At 44.7% G+C, this 20,686-nt stretch overlaps 2 protein-coding genes and 1 pseudogene across 2 annotated transcripts in view; 2 read left to right on the top strand and 1 right to left on the bottom strand.

Annotated features, from left to right (window-relative positions):
- Positions 1-20,686, top strand: part of LOC120552569 (NLR family CARD domain-containing protein 3-like) — a 1,238,648-nt gene that overhangs the window by 96,439 nt on the left and 1,121,523 nt on the right. The gene's annotated exons all lie outside the window — the stretch shown is intronic.
- The window catches only part of LOC120552576, a 501,282-nt pseudogene that overhangs the window by 277,401 nt on the left and 203,195 nt on the right, over positions 1-20,686 (bottom strand).
- The window catches only part of LOC120552600 (NACHT, LRR and PYD domains-containing protein 1-like), a 735,215-nt gene that overhangs the window by 711,712 nt on the left and 2,817 nt on the right, over positions 1-20,686 (top strand). Inside the window, 7 exon segments of the mRNA XM_039790787.1 lie at positions 1,010-1,183; positions 6,921-6,967; positions 17,620-17,744; positions 18,017-18,072; positions 19,439-19,656; positions 19,793-20,058; positions 20,294-20,407. Coding sequence (XP_039646721.1) covers positions 1,010-1,183; positions 6,921-6,967; positions 17,620-17,744; positions 18,017-18,072; positions 19,439-19,656; positions 19,793-20,058; positions 20,294-20,407 — 1,000 coding nt within the window.

Genomic DNA, 20,686 nt, shown 5'->3' with positions numbered 1-20,686 from the left:
CTGTATGCAAATGATTGCGTAAGGACGTCACAAATATGTAAATGAGCGTATGACATCATCTAGCGACTTCTAGCGGCCTTAGGCCAATAGTGTTTCCTGCTACCTTACTGAGGAGTTGGTAACACTTACTTGAATCAGTTCACCAGTTTGATATCTGATGAACTTTTAAAGCCAACATTTCCTGTGATCTGCTGTCATGGTGAGGTCACTCTGAACTCAATAAGGATGTTAAATATCTCTGTAAGTTAGTTAGCATGGCCTTATGAATGATGACAGGTATGATGAGGTCTTTTAGGACCTTTACTAAGGACAGAGGGAGTCGGATGCTGTACAGGTTGGAAAGCCTCTTGAGCTAAATCTGTCATCTGTGATATTGGGCTGTATAAATAAAATGGACTTGACTATGAATGTAGGGAAAGTCAGATTTGAACTGTTAGATTAGTTTCTATGATTAGTGTCCATGTGAGGATAGTGGTGTTTTCTAGAGCTGTACAGTAAGTGAACTAATTAAAGAGCAGATGTGTTCAGAAGACTCATCTCTACCTGAAACATTAGGATGGTAGTGAAGATAAGCTACACTTCATTCACAAGACAATGAAACATGTTGATTTATAATAAACTTTAATAAGATGATCCTGTTTAACCTGTCAGTATTACAGCTTACTGTGTGTAATTATTGTAAATGTATTGCATTTACTAAACACGTCTAATTCATGTCAATGCAGCAGAGTAATGTTGAGCTACAGATTTATAACTGAATAACCTTCATATAACTGAATAACACAAAATAATTCACTCCAAAGTCTTTATTGAAGTAGCAGCATGTTGACATAATATTAATTAGAGATCTTTTTCACTTTTTGTATTTTACAGTTTTTATCCTGATCCTGTTGTGTTCAGGTGTTTCTGTTTTCTAAACCTTCTTCAGCTCTGAAAAGATTATTAAACATTGAATGATTTCAAGCAGGAACATTGTCTTCTAACGTTACATAATTTATTCTTTATTCAGATTGTGGAGCTGCGGTTTGTCAGAGATCAGCTGTGCTGCTCTGGTCTCAGCTCTGAAGTCCAACCCCTCCCATCTGAAAGAGCTGGACCTGAGGGGCAACAACCTGAAGGAGTCAGACGTGAAGCAGCTGTGTGATCTGAAGGAGAGTCCAGACTGTAGACTGGAGACTCTGGAGTAAGTAGAGGGTTGGATTCAGTCCATGCTGGTTTCAGCAGTATCAAACTAAACCCAGTTAGTATCAAAGCTAAGATCCAGTATTTTCTGTAAACCTCCAACCTCGTCAGTGAAGCTGTGAGAGGAGAGAGAGAACAGTCAGCCAATCAGAGACTGTTCTCTCTGAACCCAACAGCAGTAAATCATCATTAAAGTGAGCAGTGAACGTCTCTCTGTTTCTGCAGTAATGATGCGTTCAGGACTCTCAGCAGTTTATTTCCACTGTGTACTTCAGTGAAATCTGCAGAGTCAACAGACTTGATGGCCAAAGTCTCTGCAGGTCTGTGAGCTTCACTCCAACACGTTAACATGAGAGCTGAAAGGAAGCAGGCTGCTCTACACAGCCGCTCCACTTGGTGTCTGAACAGGACTGAAGTCTCTGCTGCTCTTTATACTGGATGCTGTTAACTTGTTCAACATCAACACTGTTCTAATGTTTGCAACTTACCCAATTACCCTAGTGGGGATTGTTTTGTGTATCTTACACATAAAATAACAATAACAACATAACAAGTGTAATGTTTTCTGTTTAGAAATATTGATAAATAAATAGTCAGTGATGTTGAATAGCCTGTAGGCCTACAGTAGTGTAACAGACCGTCCCTACAGTTCAGCAGACATGTGAACCGCTGATTGATTGTAAATGTAACCATCATAGTGTGAAATCCAGTTGAACTGATGCTGTTAGGTGAACGGGGCTCAGCAGAGAGGTGGAGAGAGACCACGTCTCTGCAGCTTATTCAGGGAGTCAGGTCAACGCTGCTAAAGACCTCCGAACTTAGAGTTTCATGTGTAGGCTCCTCCCATATGGCTCGCATCAGGAGTTAACAGGAACTGTACCAAAACACGGAAAGCTCGTGATATTTCTTTGGGACCGCCGGTTAAAACCTCTTTATAGGGCGCCAAAACTTTCTCTATGCAGTAAAACCCTGAATAAATACAGATAATAACTTCATAATACTAACTATTAAACTCCAGATGGACTCCAGCCGTCTTCTCTGGGGGGGGAAAGATCGATGTGGGAAAAATTAACTTCTTCTTCTGTGTGTTAATTAGTGGATCACAAACCAAGTTTAAGGCTCAAACCACCACCTCCATTACTGTATTGGAGGGTGTAGAATAATTAATGGTGTTAATTAATCTGAACGGAGGGATTATTCACAGTCAGGTCTGTTGTGTTTGTGTGTGTGAGAGAGAGAGAGAGAGAGAGAGAGAGAGAGAGGAAAGAGAGGAGAGAGAGAGAGAATTTTTGATTTTTACAAAACACTATTTACAAAATTATAATTTGTGCAGGTTCACAATTAAATAAAGTGCTAATGCATTAAAATCTCAGTAGTTGTATTTAAAAGAAAATATTATCTGATAAAACATGTGCAAAAACCAGGCCCTGATATTACAGAGCCAGACTGCCCTGGCCTCCTGCCCCTCCCTGTTCTCCACCCTGTTCTTTCTGGTAATATAAAGCCCATTCTTGGTTTGCCTTCACCTGAAAGGTAGTTCAGGAGCTGCCATTTATCTTTTTGTGCCTTTTTATAGACAGCTCCCATAATAAAAACCCTCTCAGTAAAAACTACGTTAAAAAGACTAAAAACCAAAGTTAAAAGAGAGAAGAACTCAGTGAGTCTCTTACACTCAGTGAACATGTGGTACACAGTCTCTCGCAGGTTACAGAACAGGCACTGGCTAAGACCAGTCGGGTTAAGAACAGAGATAAAAGCATTGGAGGCGACAGCACCATGTAGAATCCTCCACTGGAGGTCAGCGGTCCGTTTTTTGAGGGGAGGCTTGTATAAAACCCTCCACTGGGGACAAGGATGCCCCCCCCCCAGCCTGTCATTCCAGACAGTGGGGGGTCTGCCACTCAGTCCTTTTTTATTGATGGCTTTCACACATTTCTGGATCGGTTCAGGGCTGCCAGCAGTCCGGGCACCCCGCTGCAGATGTCCAGTCTGCTCCCGTTGACCAGCGGCTCCTTCAACAACCAGTGCAGAGAGTCAGACCTATCATTCAACGTACAGTTAAAAAGGGCCCACGATTTAAAAACGCCCTGATAAAAAGGAGGAAACCCACTTAACTTTAAAAATTTAGGATCAGTTAAGAACAGAGCAGCATCCAGCCCCAGTTTACTCACATGTCTGAGGATACAGCTGGTCACGTTCCTCCACACCAAGTCAGGCGGCCCTGTCAAAATCTTTTATATAAACTGAAGCCTGAAAGTGGCCGTTCTGCTGGCCAGGTGGACAAGGCCCTGTCCCCCCTCCTCTCTTGGTAAAAACAGCACCCCCTGTGGCACCCAGTGTAGACCTCCCCAAAAAAAATCCACCATTTTTCGCTGTATCTCAGCTCGTAGACCTGACGGGGGGTCTACAAAGCTAAACGGTGCCACAAAAGGGATGCAACCAGATTATTTAAAACTAAAACTCTACCTCTATAAGACATCTGAGGGAGTAGCCACTTCCATTTATTCATTTTTCTTTCAATCTTTTCCATGACGGTCTCCCAGTTTCTCCGCACCATGACCTCAGTACCGAGGAACAGACCGAGTAGACCGTAGTCTGCAGAGGAGGGGTTCTAGGGAGAGTGCGTAGAGCATCCCGGACAGAGCACAGCCCTGCCGGACGCCTCTACACACTCTAAAAGGAGCACACAGACTGCCGTTAAACTTCAGCACACTCTCAACCTCACTGTACAACACCTGGATCTTGGCTATGAAACCAGCGCTGAACCCAAACCTCCCCATTACTTTCCAGAGGAAGCTGTGCTCAACGCGGTCAAAAGCCTTTTCCTGGTCTAGAGAAATCAGACCAGTGTTAAACCCCAACGAACTGGAGACCTCCAAAACATCCCGAATGAGGTGGACATTGTCCACCATGGACCTGCCGGGCACACAGTAGGTCTGGTCCCGATGGATGACCTGCTCCATAGCTCTCCCCAGCCTGGAGGCAAAGACTTTGGACAGAAGATTGTAATCCACACACAGCAAAGACACAGGGTGCCAGTTTTTAATGTCCTGCAGGTTGCCTTTCTTTGGTAGCAGCGTAACAACTGCCCTGCGGCAGGACATGGGCATGGAGCCAGAGGCCAGACTTTCATTAAAAACATCTAAAATATCGTGTGCAAATATATCCCAGAAGGCTTTAAAAAAACTCTGTGAGGCCATCAATGCCTGGGGCACGTCTCCCCTGCATACTCTGCAGGGCAGCGTGGACCTCCTGCAGTTGTATAGGCGCTTCCAAACAGGAGTTGGTCTCCTCAGAGACCTGAGGTAGCCCACTCAGGAACTCCTCCTGTAGAGCCTCCTGCTCCTCATACTCACTAGAGTAGAGGGAGGAGTAAAACTCTACAGCTCGCCTTCTTATCTGCCTCGGCTCCATGATCTCCTGCCCTGTGTCTGAGAGCAGTGTGTGGATTACCCGCCCCTGCCCATTCTTCCTCTCCAGGCCGAAGAAGAAGCTAGAGGGAGCATCCATCTCCGAGATGGTCTGGAATCGGGACCTGACCAGTGAAACATTTAATTTCAACAGCAGTATATAACTTCCTCTGTTGACTGTTACTGTAGTTGGGAACTTCACTCTCATCAGACACACCTTCATCACTCTCACTACCATCCGTACACACCTTCCTCACACTCTCCTCACTCACTCGGCTCGCCTTAGCCTCACTGGAGGCACTGTTTGATTTCCGTCTGCGTTTAGCAGGTAGTTTGGATTTAACTGCAGCCTCTACTTCCTCCATCACCACCTCCTCCTCCATCACTACCTCCTCCAGCACCACCTCCTCCAGCACCTCCTCCTCTACCTGTTCACTCCACCTAACACTTTGCTCGCCTACCGTTTCATTTCCCTCCTCAGTCTGTACCTCCCCTGTCTCCCCAGACTGTCCCCCCTGTGTGTCCCTGAGCTCCCCTGTCTCCCCAGACTGTCCCCCCTGTGTGTCCCTGAGCTCCCCTGTCTCCCCAGACTGTCCCCCCTGTGTGTCCCTGAGCTCACCTGTCTCCCCAGACTGTCCCCCCTGTGTGTCCCTGAGCTCCCCTGTCTCCCCAGACTGTCCCCCCTGTGTGTCCCTGACCTCACCTGTCCGTTCCCCAGACACCCCTTCACCTGTTTGTTTTTTTTCTTTTTCTGTTTCTTTCTCCTCACCCACTAAACTACTCTCATCTCCACTCACACTCTCACTCACACCATCCACACTAACACCCGGTGTATTTACAGTACTACTCACCCGGTGCGTCCGGTCAGACACGGCATCGGCACGCCGCTGTGCAGCGCGCGGAGCGGCCATCGGCCGCTTCGGAGGCGGGCGGCCGGCCCGAGGCAGCAGCCCCCACGGTGGGGGTGCCCGCCCGGCAGCGGACCGCTGGGCATCCGCCCCCGGCACCAGCTGCCCCTCCCGGACCGGGAGGGTTCGGATCCGGACCGGGCAGGCCCTCACCGTGTGTCCCACCTCTCCACAACCAAACCATTTCATCCCTGATGACGTTGCAAAAATCACGTATTCATAATCATCTACTTTAACATGGAACCGGAGGTTCACCTCCCTCGCCGATGGTTCAGTATCATATAGAGCTGTCTACGGTGAGACACCCACGTGCTTCAGCAACGGAGATTTACATCCAGACAGGATCTTTTTAACGGGGAGACTATCTTTCCGTGTCTGGACAACTCTCTGGTGAGGAAGCCATCAGAGATGAACGGTGGGACGTTGGACAGGACCACCTTGGTGGCCGGTTGAGTGAGCGGTAGCACCTGAACAAACATTTTGTCCACGGTGATGCCTGCCTCGATAACTTGGTTCACCTTGTCCTCCCGGTCCAGGAAGATGACCACGGCGCCGTTCATCCGAGCGGCCGACATAATACTACCGTGCCCGACCTTCTCCCCCACAGCTAGACTAATGTCCTCCACGCTGCACGGGAAACTAGGACAGATCTTAATGCCATGTTTCCTGGTGAGCGTGGAGAACCCTCTCCATTCACCATGCGGCTGCAGCGACCGAGCACGACAGCGGAGACAAAACCACCCAAATAAACCTAAAACTAAACACCAAAAAGTACTACAAATGAAAGATAAAGTGACCTACACCGTTAAACTAAACAAAAGTAAATGAAATTATCAACAAAGGAAAAAGAAAGTAAAGAAAAAACCTACAAATCCCCACAGCTCACTCCACCGCTCTACTCAGAGAGAGAGGACAGAGAGAGACAGAGGGGAGAGAGAGAGAGAGAGAGAGAAAAGGGAAGACAGAGAGAGAGAGACAGAGAGAGAGAAGAGACAGAGAGAGAGAGAGACAGAGAGAGAGAGAGAGAGAGAGAGAGAGAGAGAGAGAGAGAGAGAGAGAGAGAGAGAGAAGAGAGAGAGAGAGGGAGGGAGGGAGCATATACGGAAGTATGTGGTGGTCAACCACACAATCGGGCCGCCACACAATCAATCTCTTTTAATTACTCTGACACTGATAAGCTCACAACAAGTTTTTATTATTGTTGATTTAAGTCAGATTTCATATTAATGAACAGAAGAGACATTTCTGCCTAATCTAACTTCATAAATATTTGTATAAATGGTCAATTCCTTGACATTTGAAATGTATCCATATTTACAACTACGCTCTTCAGTATTAAAGGTTCACCTGATGATTGATATAGAGGAATTATTTAAATTCTGCTCATGAGATAACTGCTTTATTGTATTTATCCCTTCAGGATGGATGGCAGAGTATACAGGGCTGCACCTGACAGACATAAAGGACGTGAGTAAATATCTCAAAGAAACAAACTGTTATTAAAGCATGAGAAGAACTGGAAGATTGGCTGCTGTGTGCTTTATGGCGCTGGTTAATCCCAGTTTGTCATTTCTGTATAAATGTTATTGTATAAATTCACTCAGTCTTAACTTTATATCGACCCCCTTTGGACTCTGACTTGACTTAAACATGATTTTATTTCTACATTCTGACTTAAGAAAGACATGCAATGGGACATTGCTGTTAGAGATTTATGAATGTTAGGTCACCAGGATGTCCAAAAGTGAGGGGCGCATGCTCGTGCAGCGACCGGCAGCAACTACGTCTGTGTCAGTGTTTGTCTATGTGTTCTACTAATCTCGACTTGAATACAGTGGATCTGGACTGATCAACAAGGTGGAATTGGATAAGATCTAACTTCTGACTGTCTTCTATCTTTGCAAAACCATGGAGCTTACAGTGTGCTTTATACTGTGGTTGGCGTTCTGCCTTTCTTATGGTCTCCAGCTCTCGCACCCGGCTCGGATTCAATATAGCAGAGAGTTTCTTCTGCAATGGAGTAACCCACCATCAGTTTCTCCCCCTGTTCTAACCTTCCCGTGCCTTGACTCATTCACTGATCACAAGAATGATCAGAAAGACTCTTATGCTCCGCCACATAAAAGAAGAAAGCGGGGCAGACGCGGTGGCGTACTTCAGAGACTACGGAGACAGTCGCTCTCTCGTATTCCTCTACATCCATCATCCTCGCTAATGCTCAATCTATTCGGAACAAACTTGATGAACTTCAAGCCCATGTTCGGTTTCAACATAAATTCAGAAACGCATGTTTGTTGGTGTTTTTTTTATGAGACTTGGCTTTCGGATAGAGATTTGAATGCGGAAATGTCCATTGATGGATTCAGCGAGCCTATCCGCCTTGACCGTGATGCCGGTGTCACTGGTAAATCACAGTGTGTGTCTGTATGTTAATGATAGATGGTGCAAAACAGTCGTTTTCAGAGAGAGACTCTCTCTAGACTGTGCACTAAACACGTTGAGCTACTGTCTGTGTCTCTACACCCACACTACCTCCCCCGGGAATTCCCTGAGATATTTATCACGTTGTGTACATTCACCCCAGAGCTAATGAGGAGGAAGCCTTGGAGTCTGTACTTAGATGTAGGGTCTGGGAACTCACCATTGACGGAGCTCGATCCGAGGGGGGCGGGATCGAGGGGGGTTGTTTTTCAAATTCCCTCTGCACGTAATAGGATAGCGCTACAACCAGGCATAGCAACGAAGAAGGTAGCGAAGCTAGTTGATAGATTAAACTATATCCGGTCGGAAAAACTCCGAACACATCTTCCTTTTTTAAGAATGATTTCTGTGCTGTTTGTTCTTTTCTCAAAGAAAAGCTGAACTCCAAGTCTTCCAGAAGACCGCTGTTCCCAGCAGCAGCAGCCATAAGCCCCGCCCACCGACTCTATACATGATGTAATTGGCCTGACCAAAATTTTGTTTTTCCAGCTCGCAAGTCAATGGAGAGTGCCTAAACCCTCCTGGCTGCAAAATAAATTTGCTGCCACTAGGGTGCGTCTGGATTTCCAGGCTAACCTGCTCAACCAGGCATAACAAGATTCATGACATGTGTTATGGTTCTGTCAAAGGAGCATTCAAGTCCCTCCCTCTTCCCCGTCTGGGCGGGGCTGATCACAGTTGTGTGCAGCTCATACCAGCATATCTTTCTGCCCTCAGGAGGGGTAATATCATCACAAGACAGATCAGCACCTGGACTGAGGATTCTACCAATATATCTATATCTGTAAAAACCCTGTTAAATTTGAAAAGAAGGGCATTTCGAGAGGGCAACCTTAAAAAGCCCAGGTTCTGATTGTATATGTAGTCGACTGCTTTCCTCCTGTGCAGAACAATTAGCCCCCATCTTTCACCATATCTTCCAGCTGTCACTTCCCCTACAGAGGGTGCCAAAGAGTTGGAAGCAGTCAATAGTCATCCCTGTGGCCAAAAACAACTCTCCTAAAGTTATTAATGATTTCAGACCTGTGGCCCTGACTTCTCTTGTAATGATGTCCTTCGAAAAACTGATAAAAAGAGATATCCTTACCAAGACTGCACATCTACTTGACTCTATTCAGTTCGCTTATAGAGTTGGCCGGGGAGTAGAAGATGCCACTTCGACCTTAATAAACCTTGTTTTAAAACATCTTAAAGGAAACAAAAACCATGCCAAGCTGCTATTCGTTGACTTTTCGTTAGCTTTTAACACAATCCAGCCCCACATTCTAATTGATAATCAATAATTGATTGATTCTTGACTTTTTAACATCCAGAACTCAGAGAGTGAGGGTTAATGGATGCATGTCTGGTGAGTTGATATCATCCACTGGGTCACCCCAGGGCTGCGTCCTTTCCCCTCTCCTCTATATTCTTTATACCTGTCACGAACGACCAGGAGACAGACTGGAGTGATGAGCAGATCTTTATTTACGATGATCCAACAACGAGCAGGAAGCAACAGGCAGGAATCTGGTAGCTGAGCAGGCAGGTTTAGATCAACGGCAGACAACAGGAGACAAAGCACTGGTAGGGCAAACTTGGATAGATCAGGCATAACGTGTGTGAGTCAGAGTGTCATGTAGACATGAGACTAGACAATGAGTGTGTGTGGATGTGCTGCTTATGTAGGTGGTTGTTGATTAGCTGCAGGTGGTGAACTGAGGATGAGGCTTGATGAGGTGCAGGTGTGTGTAATCAGTACTGAGGGGACTGGGAGCGACTGAGCTGCGTGAGAGAGGAGGAGTATGAATCAGTAGGAGGAGTGTGTGCTGGAGAAAGAGAGGGAGGGGTGAGTGCTGGTGCCGGTGGGACCCTGACAATACCGATGACTGCCGATGTCGGCACGAAAACCGGTCAATTTTAAAGTTGGCTGATGACTCTGTGATAGTAAGTAAGTAAAGTTTATTTATAGAGCGCTTTTCACAGATAAAAATCACAAAGTGCTTCACAAGGTACGTTGAAATACATTGGATGAGGATGAAACATTTAAAAAGTCAAAGATAAATTAAACCCAATCAACTAAAAGCTTGTTTAAATAACAGTGTCTTGAGTTGCCTTTTAAAAGAATCAACAGAATCAGCCACACGGAGGAGCAAGGGCAAGGCGTTCCAGAGTCTGGGGGCTACAGCAGGGGCGGAGCTAGACTCTCAGTACAGTGGGGGCGGAGCTTCATCATGGGGCCCTCTGTTACCAAGTCATTTTAAAATTAGAACCGTTAAATAAAAACGGTAAATTATCTGATGAATGCATATGTTATGATGTGTCACTTGTTGAGCCATATAAGCCTATAGGTCAAATAAAACACAAAGAAAAGCCAAATGTTTTGACAAATTTGTATTGACAAACAAACAAAGAAAGCAGTTTGCCAGTCAAGTAAAAATGTTTCAGCACCACGGACAGCAACAGCCGATGATAGTGCTTAACATGCCAAGTTCGCTCAATCAGTGCCGCGCTATATAATTGACATGGCACTATTATACTGTATTGAACACAATGTTTGTTTACAACTCCATAGGTAGGCGAAATGTGCTACATGAAAACTCAACTGGGATGAAAACTTTGAGTAAAACTGATTTATAACATTCTGATTGACTTATTAATAACTAAAATATAAATTCTTAGAAGATTTTTTTCTTACCATTTAGCCTACCATTTAGTTGTCTGCTTAACGATCTTCAAGAACAAATAGGCTACATCTAACAAAACTATATACATATCATGGTCCCTTATTACATCTTCATCCTCCTCTCCTTCATGGTGGCAAATCTGCCCACCACTTTGTCCTTGTCGATATGTATGTCCCGCTCCACACACAGCAAGGTGAGATGGGACAGTCTGGCCTCATCCATGCACGAACGCAAGTATGTTTTTATGAGCCGCAGACGGCTGAAACTTCGTTCGGCGCTGGCGCTGCTGATAGGAAGGGTTTTATAAATCCTGTGGAGAATGGTCAGGTGTGGGTAGGCTCTATCCATGTCATTGGCAATGAGGAATGGCAGGACGGCGTCGGTGGTGAGATCCATGTTTAACTCTGAATAAAATGCACGAAAAGAGCGAAACTCCTCCACTGCGTCTTCTGGCTTGGGCATGTCTTCTGAGTAGAAACGGGCCAGCTCAAGCATTTTCTCCTCAGCATCAGGGTGCTCAAACCGCTTTGGGCAGAGGACTGCGAACAGTTTGGCCATTTTTTTGAAGTCTGAAAATCTACTTTCAAACTGCCCCACAAAAACATCCAGAATGTAAAAATAAATTTCCGGTTTGAAGCGGCGTCTGCTGTCCTGGATCTGGTCATCCTCTGCGTCCTCGTCAAATTGCCTTTTTCTCTTGTGAATCCTCTGTTCCGCAAACTCGGTGGCTGAGTCGCTCTCTCTGGCCATACTTCTTGCTGTGTTCTCCATGCTGTCAAAGGCTTCTTCTGTGCGTAACTCTCTGATCTGAGCCACCGTACTGTCAATAAGATTCACAGCAGTGTTGACATCCAGTGACTCTTTTTGGAGGTAATTCGACAGGATGTATGTCCTCTTCAGCAAATCGTTCCAAAACACCAACATGAACATGAATTCGAATGTGCTGAGTTTTGACAGCAGGCCGTCAGCTTCAGAGGCCGCCTTGGGTGTGCTGTTGTGGTGGTGTTGGATACGGCTCAGGGCTTTGAGAATGGCTGGGAGGCTCTGGATCACCGCTTCTGTGGCATGCTTCCTGGAGGCCCACCTTGTGTCCGAAAGGCTTTTCAGCGTAAGAACGGTTCTTTCAATTTGCATGATTTCCTGTTCCTCCTCCAGTATTTTAAATCTCGGAAGGCTTGAAGTTAAAAAACAGTACAAGGTCTCAAGTGTACCGAAAAAAACTTTAGCGCTACACAAACAACACGCAGCATCCATAAGAATTAGATTGAGGTTGTGTGCGCAGCAGTGGACATAAAATGCCTTGTCTGAGCAATTTTGCTTGACCCTGGCTTGCAGCCCAGTTAGCTGCCCTGACATCGTTCTGGCACCGTCATATGCTTGTCCCCTCAGATCATTTACATTAAGACCAAGGTCCTTTGTCAGCGAATTATGCAGAAGATCATAAAAGGACGCCGCACTGCCATCAGGTAACTCCTCAAATTTAATAAACCGCTCAATGCTGCTGCCTGTTTTGGTGACATATCTGAGTGAAAGAGAAAACTGATCCATTCTCGTTATATCTATGGTGGAATCTACAATAACTGAGAAAAACTTTGCTGACTTTATCTCATCAATTATTGTGCTCAGTGTCTCTTTGGAAAGAGCTGCAATGAGCTCGTTTTGGGACTGGTGACTGAGGTATGTCACTCTGCTGACCGGGTTATTCATGTGCTGCTCAAGGATGGAGTCGTAGTGAGCCAGCAACTTCAGGAGCTCTAAGAAATTCCCCTCGTTAGAGTCAGGGGCTCCCAGCCCAGCATGTTCTCTGTGGCCACGAAAAGCCAGCCCCTGTCTGGCTAAAAAGAGCGTGGTGTCCACCAACCTGTGTAGGATCCTTCTGTTCTTCTCCACCTGCTCTCTCTCTGCTTTCAGAAGCGCCGCAATGACAGTACTGTCCTGACTCAAACGAAACTTTGTCATTAGATATGCTTTCTCTGCCTCCCGGTGAGCGCCGGACCTTTCATGCGTCTCAATCCGCTCTGTCCCTTTTTTAAATGAAGAAAACCCCATACATGGGTCAGCCCAGGCTTTCCCAGCACTGTCATTGGACTTTTTACCAAAAAGCCAGCAACAGAAACAGAACAGTCGGTTTGCCCTGGGTGAGTACACCAACCACTGGCGCTCCACTGGGTTACCTGAGCCTCCCATCTGGCGCATATACCAAGCCGGACTGAAGCGTCGCTTATCCTGGTCATGTGGAAACTCTTTGTAGCAGTCCCTCAAGCCAGGCTGGCAAGGACCGTGTCCAATCACCGCACGGATCAATTCAGTGGTGAGAGGCCGGTGACGAAAAAGGTACGGGTCAGTGGGATATTCCTCTTCAGAAAGGACATTGCCTAGGCAGTGCGCCTCTGAAGGACCCATGCTGGCGCTTCTGCTGGAACCAGAGGCCTCCGCGACCGACGAGGTATCCTCCACTTCACATTGCCGGTGACAGTCGTCCCCCTCCTCCGGTGAACTTTGTTGGGCTTGACTGCTGTTAGCCTCATCGTTAGCCAGTGTCAGGCTAGGAGGGAAAGCACTAGCAGCTGCAGTAACATTAACTATTGATGACTGAGTTACAACATTATTATTATCATTTTGTTGAGTCAGGGATGATGATGATGATGATGATGATGATGAGAAGTACGATGTGAGAGGAGCACACGATGCTACCACATTCCTCCTACTATCTCGTTCTTTTCTTTTTAATGCGCCAGATTTATATTTTCTTTCCATTTTTTGTGACTATTCTCTTAAGTGCTATCAGGAAAGTAGCCTAGCTATGTAGCTAATGTTTAAATTATATCTGTGCCTCACGCCACCCTTAGTTACTGTTGCTAAGTAGGAGACGCTTGGGCCGGCCTTAGCAACAGTAACTAAGTACAACAAGCTGGGGGGACTTGACATGGCGGCGCTCATTGCGCTCCTGATTGCGCTGCCCATTGGCCTCTGTGTGTAGATATATATATATATATATATATATATATATATATATATATAAAAAAAAAAAAAAAAAAAATATATAAATATATCTATAGCCATTGTCACAAGAAGCAGTCAGGAGTTGCATTATGCATTTGAAGGTTGTAGTTCAAACTGTCAATGTTTTTTGTAAACCATGAGTTAAGTGACTGTTACGTTTGATAAGAAGAGCTGGTTTCTCATCAAGTCACATATCGTAGCTTCTTTCTGCTAACGAACTGTTTGCATCAAGTGACGGAAGATCGGCGGTGATTGAGGGGCCCCACATTGGCACGGGGCCCTGGGGCGACCGCACACAGGCACCCACGCTATCTCCGCTACTGGGCTACAGCCTCGAAGGACAGGTCTCCCCGTGTTTTAAAGCGAGTCTTTGGCACCATTAAGAGACTTTGGCCTGCTGATCGAAAGGCACGGCCTGGGGAGTATGAGCCTAACAAGTCAGCAATGTATTCTGGGCCCTGACCATTTAAAGCTCTAAAAGTTAAAACCAATATTTTAAATTCAATACGAAATTTAATAGATAACCAATGTAGGGAGGACAAAATGGGATTGATGTGTGTCCTTCTGCCAGATACTGTTAAAAGCCTTGCCGCAGCATTTTGAACCATTTGAAGACGATTTACAGAAGATTTGTTAAGAAACATAAAAAGAGAGTTACAATAATCTAAACGTGAAGAGATAAAAGCATGAATAACCATCTCAAGGTCAGAGTCTGTTAAAATTGTCCTCAATTTTGCAATATTTCTTAGATGATAGAAACAATTTCTGACCAGAAGTCTTGAATAGCAGTCCAAAGACATTGAGTGTTCAAACCAGACATCAAGATTTCTAATGCTCGACTGGACAGTGGAGCTCAGAGAACCTAGATGCTGGATGATGGATGGAATTTTGTTGTCTGGGTCTACAATCAGGGTTTCAGTCTTTTTCGCGTTTAATTGGAGGCAATTACCGGTACTAGCAAGCCACGATTTTACATAGGAAATACAGTCCAATAAATCCGTTAGTTTGTGTAACTCACAGTCATTGAACGAGCAATACAACTGTATGTCATCTGCATAAAAATGGTATGACACGTTGTTAAAGTTGTTCAAAATTTTTCCAAGAGGGGTAATGTACAGTAAGAATAAAATGGACCTAGGACAGAGCCCTGAGGAACACCATTTAAGAATGGAGTGGTTTCAGACAGTATATCATTTACATATACAGAAAAAGTTCTATCACTCAAGTAAGAGGAAAACCATTTTAAAACGGGCCCAACCACACCAAACTCTTTTTCCAATCTATGTAACAGTATTTTGTGGTCCACTGTATCGAAAGCTGATGATAAATCCAATAAAACCAATACTGAGTATCTTCCCGAGTCAGTAGCCATCTGAACATCATTTGACACTCTGAGGAGAGCAGTCTCCGTCGAGTGCATCTTTCTGAAACCTGATTGATACTTATCCAGGAGTTCATTGTTAGTTAGAAAAGCTGTCAGCTGCTCAGATACTACTTTCTCCAAGACTTTTGAAAGAAAAGGCAGTTTTGATATTGGCCTATAATTAGAATGCTCCGCTGGATTCAAATTGGGCTTTTTCTAAAATGGGGCTTATCACTGCCTGTTTATAATAGTTTGGGACGATCCCAGTGGAAAGTGATATGTTAATAATATTTTTTTTAAGTAAGACCATGACATCATCTAATGAGACAGTAGAAAAGTTAGCCCAGGAGCAATTTGGGGTAGCTACCACAATTGGGCTCTCATCAGATGTTTTTACACTAATTTTGATTTCATTCACCTTATTAACCAAATATTTTAAGAAGTTGTTGCAGTCCTCAGTGGTTAAAACAGGCACCAAAGGAGTAGAGGGTGGAACAATATTCTGAATAATATCTGATACAGCTTTTGGATTTCTCTTATTCTGATTTACAAGATCAAAAAAATATTTAGATCTGGCCTGCTTCATCATTTCGTTTAGTGAGACAATAAGTCGCAATGGTCAGTCACATGAACATCCATAACATTCAGGAAATTTATGTCTAGGCCAAAGGAGAAAACAAGATCTAAAGTCTGGCCTTTTTTGTGTGTAGGAACAGAAACATGCTGCTTTAAATTAAAAGAGTCTGTAAGTGTTAAAAACTCAGACGCTACATTACAAGAGGGATCGTCAATGTGGAAATTAAAATCCACAAGAATTAAAACTTTATCTAATTTAATAATAGTAGATACAAAATCTGAAAACTCGTCTAGGAACTTTCGTGCAGAACCAGGAGGTCGGTAAATTAAAATACATTAAAAGAAGGTAGTATTTCCAACCTTTGTCATTTGAAGCTCAAATGAGTTGAAAGGCTCCGGATTTGTAAGTCTACAGCGAAAACAATTTCTGCGGATGAGTGCGAGGCCGCCTCATCTCCGCTCAACCCGTGGAGTTCCAAACACGGAGCAGTCCGGGGGGCACAGTTCATTTAAATGATAGTATCCCTGTTCCTTCACTAGCAGCAGGTACTCCGGTGATGACGTGGCACATTCAAAAAGTGGAGGGAAATAATCCTTATACCTGTCCCAGGTAACACACGCGTCTTTCATTTGCTCCTTGATATGAAATAGCGTGTGCCGATCATATTGAATAACAGCAGAGACACAGCATTTAGTTGACTGGCTTAATATGGCATAATATACCACTAGGCAAAGCACTAGTGTCCGAGTTATTGAAGAGGTGGCAGACGCAAAGCCGAATACAGGCACCATCTTGCATCACCTCACAGGGAGCCAAGATGCCCTCTTAGCACTATAGTCATTAATCAGCCTCCTACATGACAGTGAAAACAGCCACGGTCCTGTAGTTGATGAATTTGTAGATTGGTGTGACAATGCATTCTTACACCTAAATGTGCAGAAAACTAATGTAACTAACCACTAACAACCAAAATACCATTATCAAGGGACAGACTGTAGACTCTGAAACAGTCTATAGGCTGAAACCTATAAATATCTTGGGACCATAGTGGATAACAAGCTCAAATTTACTTTCCACTCAGAGGCGTTATGCAAAAAAGGCCAGCAGCACCTGTATTGCCTGAGGAAACTGTCCAAGTTTCATGTCTACAAGTCACTCATGATTCTGTTCTACAGATCTTATATTGACTCTGTCCTGACCTTCCCCCTTCTCTGTTGGTTCAGAACTATTAACATCAAGTCCAAAACTGCACTAAACAGAGTTGTGAAGATGAGCAACAAGATATTTGGTGTCCAAAAGTGCACATTATCAGACCTGTTCCATGGAGAGATAGTCAGGAAAGCTAATGCTATTTGGGCCGACAGTTCCCTTATTCCTTGAATTTCAGTCCTTGCCGTCTGGCTCCCGTCTAAGATATCTATCTGTAAGGAGTAACAGGTACAAGTACTCCTTTATACCTGCAGCCATTTCCTTCTTGAATAGAGGTCAGGGGAAGAGTCTTCTTTAATGTCGTGGCTACCTCATTTCGTCCTCTTTCTTTTCTTTCTTTCTTTATTCTTTGGCTGGTTGGTTATGTATTCTAGTCTGTTGACTATGTGTCGAGGATGTCAGAAACATTGATAAAGGTGTGTGTGTGTGTGTGTGTGTGTGTGTGTGTGTGTGTGTGTGTGTGTGTGTGTGTGTGTGTGTGTGCGCGTCTGTGTCTGTGTCTGGATGCTGATGTTGTGGTTGATGGTCATTGTTGATTATATTGTTCCATCTTTGTCGGCTGATATGCATGTTTTGACCCTATGTAGGTCACTTTGACGCTGCTATCCATGCAACTTGTACTGGTATTTATTTGTCCTCGTACTGTTACAGTTGTGTTCCAGGTGGCCTGTGTGTAGAACTTGTATGTATTTATGTTTATTGTATGTGTTTATACTTGCTGCACACCTAATCACCCTTCAGGGACACAGATAAAGTTGAAGTTCAAGTTTCACATCTGCTGTCTCCTTCTCTCCGTGCGATGGCTCTAATCCCCCACCAGATCCGTCCACATCGAAGACAAACCTTGATGTGTCTGAGGACAGAAGAGAGGATCAGCTGAGTCCTGATGATCCAGAGAAGTTGAAGCAGCAGCAGTTTGTGGGAGGAGAGGCTCCCAATACAAATGTCAGTGTTTCACTTTAACATTTTCATTAATTTGTCAGTGATCAGCCTGGGGTTCCTCAGGTCGTTTCCCTCCAGGCTATAATATTGCTGCTGGAGTCCTGCAAGCTTCACTTGTGCATGATCATTTTACTGAATAATGACAGTTATTTAGTAATTCTGACATATGGTGAAGTGATGAATAAAGAGTAAATAGTGCACGTAGAGTAGAAAGTGAAGCAGTGAGGATCCTGACCTGTTACTAATCAACTCTTTTTGTTTTGTTTCAATTTCAGGACACTATGAGTTTCACACCTGAGCTGCTGACTGAGTCTGGAAAGACTTCATACAGGTAACCAAATCATAAAAGCTGAATACTTTTGACCTCCGTTCAACACTTAAAGTTATTGCACACTGAGTCCTAAATTTGTGGACGTCGCTTAATACTCTCCAGTTGATCCAGAATGCTGCATCGCATGTTCTGACGAGAATTAGGAAAAGAGATCATATTTCTCCTGTATTAGCTTCTCTGCATTGGTTTCCCATAAAATCCAGAATTGAATTTAAAATCCTCCTCCTGACCTACAAAGCTCTAAATGTTCAAGCACCATCATATCTAGAAGAGCTCCTAATACCTTATTGTCCCACTAGAGCACTGCGCTTACTGGTGGTACCTAGAGTCTCTAAAAGTAGAATGGGAGCCAGAGCCTTCAGCTATTAGGCTCCTCTCCTGTGGAACCAGCTCCCAGTCTGGGTTCGGGGGGCAGAAACTGTCACCGTATTTAAGAATGAACATAAAACTTTCCTCTTGGAAAAAGCTTATAGTTAGGGAGGAGGAGTTGCAGCGTCCGCCTAACCAGGCCCACATGCTTTTCTTCATAGTCGTCAGATTAATAATATAACAAAAGTAGAGGGAGGCAGGCCAGCACAGCCCGATCAGGCAGGGGAGAGTTCTAGCCCGACAAGGCTCCTCTCCTTAAACTGCCTGTCTCTCTTAGTTACGCTGTTGTAGTTCTAGACTGCTGGGGGACTTCCTTCCTTTGACACACTGAGCTGCTCTCTCCTCTCCCTCTCTATTACCATTTGTGTGCATCCCGTCCCAGAAATGCTTGTTATTAATCCTAGCTTCTGGGGAGTTTACTCCGTATGTTTTTTCACCCAGCGTATTTCCTTGGAGAACGTTGGCACCAAGATCTTGGTTGCAGCTGTCGCCATGGTTTTTTCACTTCAACTCCTTTCAGTGCTTCCACTTCACTTCACTGCAGCTGCTGCTTTACTCTCTTGTCCAGAAACTCAGTTTGGTCCCCAAATTTTTAAGCAATGCAGCGATCACATTTCTAGTTTTTAAGACTTGTTACTAGGACAAAAGCTGGATGGATTTTGTGTTTGTGTTGCCGGGCAGATTAAATCTGACTTTTTCCCCAAATCTGTCGCTCTGACTTATTTTAGAATCTGGGTGAATTTCTGCCAGACTGTTTGTCGTTTGACGTTCAGTTTGAGGTTACGACACCTGATCAATCAGCTGAAGAATCAGTGATCTGTCTGCTGGACGGTCGGCTAGATCGCCGGTTGTGACCGAGCAGAAAGGAAGACTGAATCATGTAAAACTCAATGTACAAGATGAATAACAACACAGAGCGTCTGCACGGTTCAATCAACACATGATTTGACCCACAGAGCAAGAGCTTGTTTGTGATTGGCCCTTCTGTGTCAGACAGGTTCAGGTGTCCTGGTCCAGGTGGGTTCCAGTGTGCTTTGACTGGACTGGTGTTTGTTACGACTCAGAAGGCGGAGCTGCTGTACAACACTGTCCAATGGGATGAGAGCCTCCTCCAATCAGCTGGCAGGATGGCTGCAGGGCCGCTGTACGACATCAAGTGTTCAGAGAAGGCTGCTGTCTGTCAGCTCCACTTTCCACACTGTGAAATCATAGATGGTAAGAGATGAGTTTAATAAAGCTGCTAGTTAGTACTAGTGAAACTAGTAACACTGCTGCAATACAAGATGGATTTAGTGCTGTGATGCCGTAATTATCCATAAAACCAAAGTTGACTAGCTCTGTGTCTCCACAGCTCCGCTGCCTGATGGCCTGTTGTCTGTCGTCCACATCACTGATGATGGGATGAGCATCCTCGAGCCGCTGGAGATTACTGACACTCACGTGGTTGTAAATGTCCCTCACCTCTCTGTCCTTGGCCTGATCTGGGATGTAGTTAAAAGGTTGTGGACGATACCTGTCAGCGGCCAAATTATGCTGTTTCTCGGACCACTAAACCCAGCAACACAGAGGCAAAACCTCAATGTGCTTCTCCTGCCGAGAAACATCCCTCTGAGCACGGTAAAGCTTCATGTTACAATGTTTGAAGCCTGTCTTAAAACACCAGTGAGCATGTTGTAATCTGGTTGAGGGTTGTAGTGCTGTTAGTGTTGCTGTAGTCCAGAACGTAGGAGGCAGATGAATCAATGTCCTTGTGGAGGCCAGGGTGGCAAACTGGTGCTCAGTCTGCCACTCTTAACTGTCCTCAGTAAGGGTTGATACATTTGAAAGTTAAAATGTTCTGATGTGTCTTTAGGTGAGCGAACAATATCAACAATCTAGGAACATCCGGGTTCCTTCCAAATGTAAACTCATCAAAGATCAAAGCTACACCGTCCAATGTCCTCAGGCTGTGAAAATACAGCCAAAGGTAAGGATTTAAAAATAAAAGTCTTTGTTAGTGCTGTAACATGCTGACACGTTTTCATCCTTTAGTTAACTTTAGAGTCTCTGGAGATACTGGCCCTCATTTATCAACCTAACGTAGAAACCAGCGCAGATATGAGCGCCGAAATCGTCTTACGACAGGCTTCACGTGGGATTCATGAAACGTTCGTATCACACCAATCAGAGCGTAAGAATGGTCATACATTGATAAATGCAGCGGCCGGAAACGATCGTAATTTAAATATCACCGCCCCAATATATT

This window comes from Perca fluviatilis, chromosome 22, assembly GCF_010015445.1.
Source record: "Perca fluviatilis chromosome 22, GENO_Pfluv_1.0, whole genome shotgun sequence".
Lineage (NCBI taxonomy): Eukaryota > Metazoa > Chordata > Actinopteri > Perciformes > Percidae > Perca > Perca fluviatilis.
Note: the sequence above shows the minus strand (reverse complement) of the source record. Positions and strands in the feature narration are given on the sequence as shown.